General features: G+C 43.4%; 1 protein-coding gene across 1 annotated transcript; it reads left to right on the top strand.

Moving 5' to 3' along the window:
* The first annotated feature begins 1,999 nt into the window (after positions 1 to 1,999).
* shisa3 (shisa family member 3) lies at positions 2,000 to 6,120 on the top strand. The gene is made up of 2 exons (XM_079498028.1): positions 2,000 to 2,782; positions 4,853 to 6,120. Exons 1-2 carry the CDS (start codon positions 2,500 to 2,502, stop codon positions 5,455 to 5,457), a joined length of 888 nt encoding a protein of 295 aa, XP_079354154.1. The 5' UTR covers positions 2,000 to 2,499; the 3' UTR covers positions 5,458 to 6,120.

The raw sequence follows: 6,120 nt of genomic DNA, 5'->3' as shown, positions 1-6,120 counted from the left end.
AAGAGGCAGCTGAATGGGTAGTGAGGCCTGGAAAGCAGAAGGTCCCGTGTTCGAATCCCAGTCCCGTCAATGTGTCAAACCCTTAACTGCTCTTCTGTGGGAAGTAAATTGAAGCTGAAAAACAGAGCTTTACCTGTGGCATTAAAGCAACACTATGCAAGTTTGGGGTGTCCTTGGATACAAATAATACAGCAGCTAACTTCCTTACCAAGAGTCTCTGCAAAGATTTGACTGGCAATTAAACTCTCACTCTCCTATACAAAGTAATACAGTCAAGACCCAGAGATGCCCCCTGTGTTTATACATGGATGGTTTTATTGCTTTGTTAAACAAGTAAGCAAACATATAGTGCTGCTATAAATAGATTTATTTATTACAATTAGGAAGATGGTGCATTTCATTATTAGTCCTTCAGATTTTATCAAATTATCACACAAGTGATCTTTATAGTCATGTAATCACGCCGGATCTGTAAGCCAGCCATTTTTTGAGTGGTGTAAACCACTCCTACAACTGGCTTTGTTAGTCTGTCTGTCTGTATGTCTGTCTGTGCAGACAAAATGAGCATGGTTGCTACGGTCACCCAGTTCACCCGGGTGTGATTTCATTACGTCAGACATTACGTCAGACCACAGCTGATCAGGCTATATAAGACCTTACACCACTCAGTTCACACGGGTGTGATTTTTTTAAAACACAACATGGATTCATCTTTATAACATTACTAAGCATTATGAATATACTGTTACGTCACAAACGATCATATCCTGGTGGAGACCTGTGCCCCGATGAGGCACAGGACTTTGATAAAAAATTATCAAAGTCACGGTTTGCGCCAACAAAATAATGATGAAAACCATGAAAAACATTATACTATGTCGTTTTTCATGGTTTTCATATTTTTTTTTATCATAACAATGTTGGCTTGCCCATAAAGCTTTACTTTACAGCACTGATGCTGCACATCATCAATCCAAAGGGTTGGATTGGGGGGTCAAATCTACTAATCAAATGATTCCCGAGCGCGGCACGGCTGCAGCTCACCGCTCCTTGGCTGCGGCTCACTGCTCCAAGAGATGGGTCAAATACGGAGAACAAATTTCACCGCAGTAACGTGTGTGACAAATCGTACGACTTTGACTTTGATCATTATCATCATCATCATCATCAACATCAGCATCAGCATCATCATCATCATCATCATCATCATCATCATCATCATCATCAATACAGAGGTATTGAAACTTTTTTACAACATCTAATATTACTTCACCTGCCTGCCAATGAGAAAAAGGGAAATTAAGGTGAGCTTCTACCAGGTCGCCCTTATAGTGATCATAACCACACTCTTTATTGCTATAGTCTATACGTCTAGTGGTCTTGATGATGTAGTAGACCTATTGAATATTATTATCGTTTTATTATTGCATGTCTTTAAATGTCTTGATGAATTGAATATACACCGGAGTCGTCAGGAGTCAGGACCTCAATGGAAACAATTCAGCCCTTTAGGGACTTTTGTATTATCCTTATTATCATTGTATAATCGAACCAGTCTACTATAGCAAACTGTAAATAAAGTATTCAATCAATCAATCAATCAATCAATCAATCAATCAATCAATCAATCAATCAATCTCATATAGAGCAGTGAAGAGCACACTTTTCTAGATGAGTGGGATGAGCTCATGATGGGGCATTGGGATTTGGGGGGTCTCTTTAAAGAAAAGATAAGCTTATCTGAAAGAAAACATAATATGAAAGCTTCCATATATTACATTGCATGTCTTAAAGTGGCTTTCTGATGTTGTTTACAAGTTGAAAATGAGTCTCTGCTTAATTGGGTGGAAAGCCTGCTGACGCGAGGTTACTGCTAATAACATAAAAACAGCATGGTGTCGTGAATGCGCACGTCTGGTCAATGGGCTGCGTGCGCGCCTACGGAGAGTCAGTCACAACTCACAAAACCAACAGATTTCAAATGAGGTGCGGACGCACACCAGAGAGGACCGTGCATGGATGCCTGTCCGCATACACTCAACTTCTCCACGGAGATCAACTCCATTTATAGTGGATTATCATGAGCTGCAGTCTGCACTTTCATTTCGCCAGGATTGTTTCGTTGGCGATGCTCCCTGAATTATTTCAACAAACTTGGTCGCGCAGCCTTTTGGGGAGAGTCTGAACTGAACCCCTCGTTCAATTTGGACTAACTGAAGCCTGCGTAGAGTAGGCTAGTCTCCGCACATCGTTTTGGGTAACGATTAGCCCAAATAAATTAAATGGATGGGGATAAATAAATGGTACTCGGACGCCTGCAATTATAAGAATCATGAAACATAGCTGTTGGATCAAGCCGTGCAGGGTTCTTCCAAACTAAACGAATAACGATGAGGAGTTTTTCTTGTAAGCCGCTGATAGAGGAGCCGGGGCTGTATTAGGGGAAACGCGGTGAACAGTGGGGTTGGGGGTCCGTGGGAGGGGGCTTCGTTCTACTGCATGCACGCCGGGATGGTGCGCCTGTTGAACTGCCTGTTGTTCGGGTATCTGACCTGGAATCTACGGATATCGGACGCGCAGGGCGAGTACTGCCACGGGTGGCTGGACAGCAATGGGAATTACCACGAAGGCTTCCAGTGTCCGGAGGACTTTGACACCATGGACGCCACCGTGTGCTGCGGATCGTGCGCGCTGCGCTACTGCTGCGCGGCCGCGGACGCGCGAGTGGACCAGGGAACCTGCACGAACGACAGAGAGATGGACAACACGGAGTTCACAGCGCGTAAGTTCAGCACTCGAACCCCGCCATCATCGCATCAGCAGCAGCACCCCTCAGCTCACACTGTCTGTCACACTCACATACAACGTGGCATTGCGATGAGCTGTTGTGAGCTTGCAGATCTGCTATTTAGGACACAAGTTCACACAGTGAAGTTTTTATAGACGTATAGCCTATATATTTGTATAGCCTACGTCTTTAAATATTCTGATGAATTGAAAAGGGTGGACCCTGTTGTAAACAAGTTTAGTGCATGGTTCGTCCACAAAGCTTTTCCATTGACTTGTGCTTTTTTGATTGATTGATTGAAATATTTATTAACAGTTTTGCAGAATTACAGTACATTTCAAGCACAAACTCAATACAAAGACTGTTAACTGTGAGTGGACGACCCAATTAAGCATTACACTTGTTTACAAGAGTCCACCTTGTTCAATTCATCAAAAACGTCGTTTGAAATGTATCAATCAAGCAGCAGACAGGACATGCAACTCATGATCCGTTTGAGGATAGTTGGTTTAAGTGGTTAAAAGGCGCTCCACTTGATCATGCAGTCATCATCTTTATCTGAGGAATGTGAGAAGTTATAGAAACGTGTAGCCTATATCGCAAAAACGAACAAAGTTAACGCAGGACTATAATAGTCAAACAAATTAGAAATTAATAATGATATGCTAGAAATACGCTGCATGTGCTGATGCTCAGATGGCAACAATTGTTTTATGCATTAGCTATAATAATTATAATTTCGTTTATATATATATAGGAATAAGGCGAGCACGATCTAATTCCAGGTGTGCATAGCACCTGCTTTTTTGCGTTGCTATTGTGTCTATATTTTACCCCAGGTTAGATGGATTGTTATCAGCGTACAAAAAGGAAATGAAGTGGATCCGATGGTAGTCGACAGACGACACCTGGTGACTGTCCTCCACTGACATTGTACATGTGTGTAGTACACAAGTGTACTGCACTAATGTACAATGAAACAGCCCTGGGATACACATTTGAAAACAATTGGATATGTTCGCACACCCAAGAAACGCAATTGTGGTTTCACAAATTAAAATTTCTATCCCTTGGAAAAGATGTAATGTAGGCTATATAGCCTACATTACATTGTTATAGAAAACAATAACAAGGACAGACAGACAGACAGACAGACAGACAGACAGAGACAGACAGACAGACAGACAGACAGACAGACAGACAGACAGACAGACAGACAGACAGACAAACAGACAGAAGTTAACTTTCTTTCTCTTTCTCTCTGGCTTTTGTAGGCTATGCTATAGCTTGCTAAATTACCTATATACAACTAGTTTAGTACTGTATATAGGCCTACCGTAGTAGCCTACCTATAGGCTAATCACTTTTAATAGGCTATATGAGATTAAACTCATTCCCATTGGTGCCATGCAATTTTATTAGCCATCAATATTTTTAATAAATTACATTATTTATATTTAGATAGTAATCGTATTTTATCCTGTAGCTTTTACTGTTTTTCCTTCAATTTCCTGAACGGATAAGCATTCAAATTGACTTGGCACTTTCCCCTATAAAAATAAATAAACTTAAATGAATTTCCCTCCGCAATGAAAACCGCCGTTCTAACACGTAATCAGAGCTTTTTATCTAAACCGGGGACATTTTCTTTAGGCAGTCAAGCTTCTGTGTTACAGAAGTTCGTTAGCCTATTGGTGCAAAGGGGTTTAATATGAACTGCCTTAGTGTTACAGGATAAATCTCTAAAGGTCACAAGGTATACATTTGTATAGGCCTAGTGCATAGTATTTTCTTTCAAATGTTTTGTGTTACAAGCTTGTTACACATCATCATGGGTAGAGATGGCAGGCTGCATTGATCAAGTATATTTCGCATTTTTTGTATGTCCTCAGCTTCTCAACCTTTTGTCTTGACTTAATTGTATAGTGCCTGAAGAGCAATGGGGAAAGCACAAATGTTTAGAAGGCTGTGCATGTAGGCATTAGAGGACAAATTCACTGAGGCAATATTTTCCATTAACTATACATTAAGTCATTCCTTACCCATGTAAACTCTTTCCCCCAGAGCCCATCTATGTGCCCTTCCTGATGGTGGGTAGCATGTTCGTAGCGTTCGTGGTGGTGGGCTCCCTGGTGGCTGTGTACTGTTGCACCTGCCTCCGACCCAAGCAGCCCACCCAGCAGCCCATCCGCTTCTCGCTGCGTAGCTGCCAGGGAGAGACCATCCCCATGATCCTCACCACAGCCCCCCCCAGCCTGCGCACGCCTTCGCGACAGTCCAGCACAGCGACCACGAGTTCAAGCTCGGCGGGCGGCGGCGGCTCCGTGCGTGGTTTCTCCCTGGGCGGTCCGGGCCAGGGGCAGCAGCATGGGTGCCTGGTGTCGGCCAGCATCTCATCGGCCGCCTCCACCCCTGCCCCGCAGCCCCTCCCACCTCCACCGCCTCCTCCGTACACATCCCCGGCGGCCTCTGGAATGCAGGGAGGAGGCTTCCCGCATCCGCACCCGAGCACCTCCAGTCATACCCATACGCACACACAGCTGCCTCCTTCCATGCACTCTCATCCTTCCCAGGGCACAGCGTTCCTCCTGCCTCAACAGTACTTCTTCCCCCTGCAACCAGAGGCCTTCACAACCACCAAGAGCTTTGCAGACTTTGGCCAGAGCTGATAGGGTGGACTCATCCGGGGGTTCCTGTGGAATGGACGGTTGGTCATGTAGACACTCACTGTATGTGGAGTGCTGTGACCGAATCACAGAGAAGCAGATGTGACTTGAACTGAAGTGTGAAATTGACAATTGCTGTCCTGATTGGTCGCTATGCTTGGCTGTACTGTCCCATTGAGTTGCAGCACAGGTCAACAGTTTAATAATGAAATAATAAAAATGACCCTTTACTATTAGGGTACATGGTGGATTTGAGTCTTATGCACTTTTTATATTCATGCATATCGTAGACAAAGTTCTCTGTCCTTTGTTATATTGCTTTTACATGCCTTTGCAAGTGGCAGCTTGCAATTATAACCTACCCTTGTGCCAAGATTTTTTACTGTATGTTGGATTATTCTCACAACAGTTGACCTGGACTGGGCCATCTTTTTTGGAAGCAGTGCAGAGCGTTTTAAATCATTTTGATGGCCATTGGGCACCAGAGGATTAAAATGTGTATTTTGACAATCGCAAAGCCCTCTAAAAGAAGGGTAACTGGTACAATAAATGAAGCTTACTTTTTTAAGCTACAGGATGATCCATACAGGACGTTTACAGGTCAAACTAGGCCTACAGAACACCCACAATAGCACAAACGACAGAAAACACAGTGAATGTCTGCCA

The sequence above is a fragment of the Electrona antarctica genome (assembly GCF_951216825.1).
Source record: "Electrona antarctica genome assembly, chromosome: 1".
Classification (NCBI taxonomy): Eukaryota; Metazoa; Chordata; class Actinopteri; order Myctophiformes; family Myctophidae; genus Electrona; species Electrona antarctica.
Note: the sequence above shows the minus strand (reverse complement) of the source record. Positions and strands in the feature narration are given on the sequence as shown.

Excerpts from the sequence above, each read along its gene's own strand:
- shisa3 (XM_079498028.1), top strand. The coding sequence starts at position 2,500 with ATGCACGCCGGGATGGTGCGCCTGTTGAACTGCCTGTTGTTCGGGTAT. Across the intron at positions 2,783-4,852 it reads CAACACGGAGTTCACAGCGC|AGCCCATCTATGTGCCCTTC; the intron begins GTAAGTTCAGCA and ends TCTTTCCCCCAG.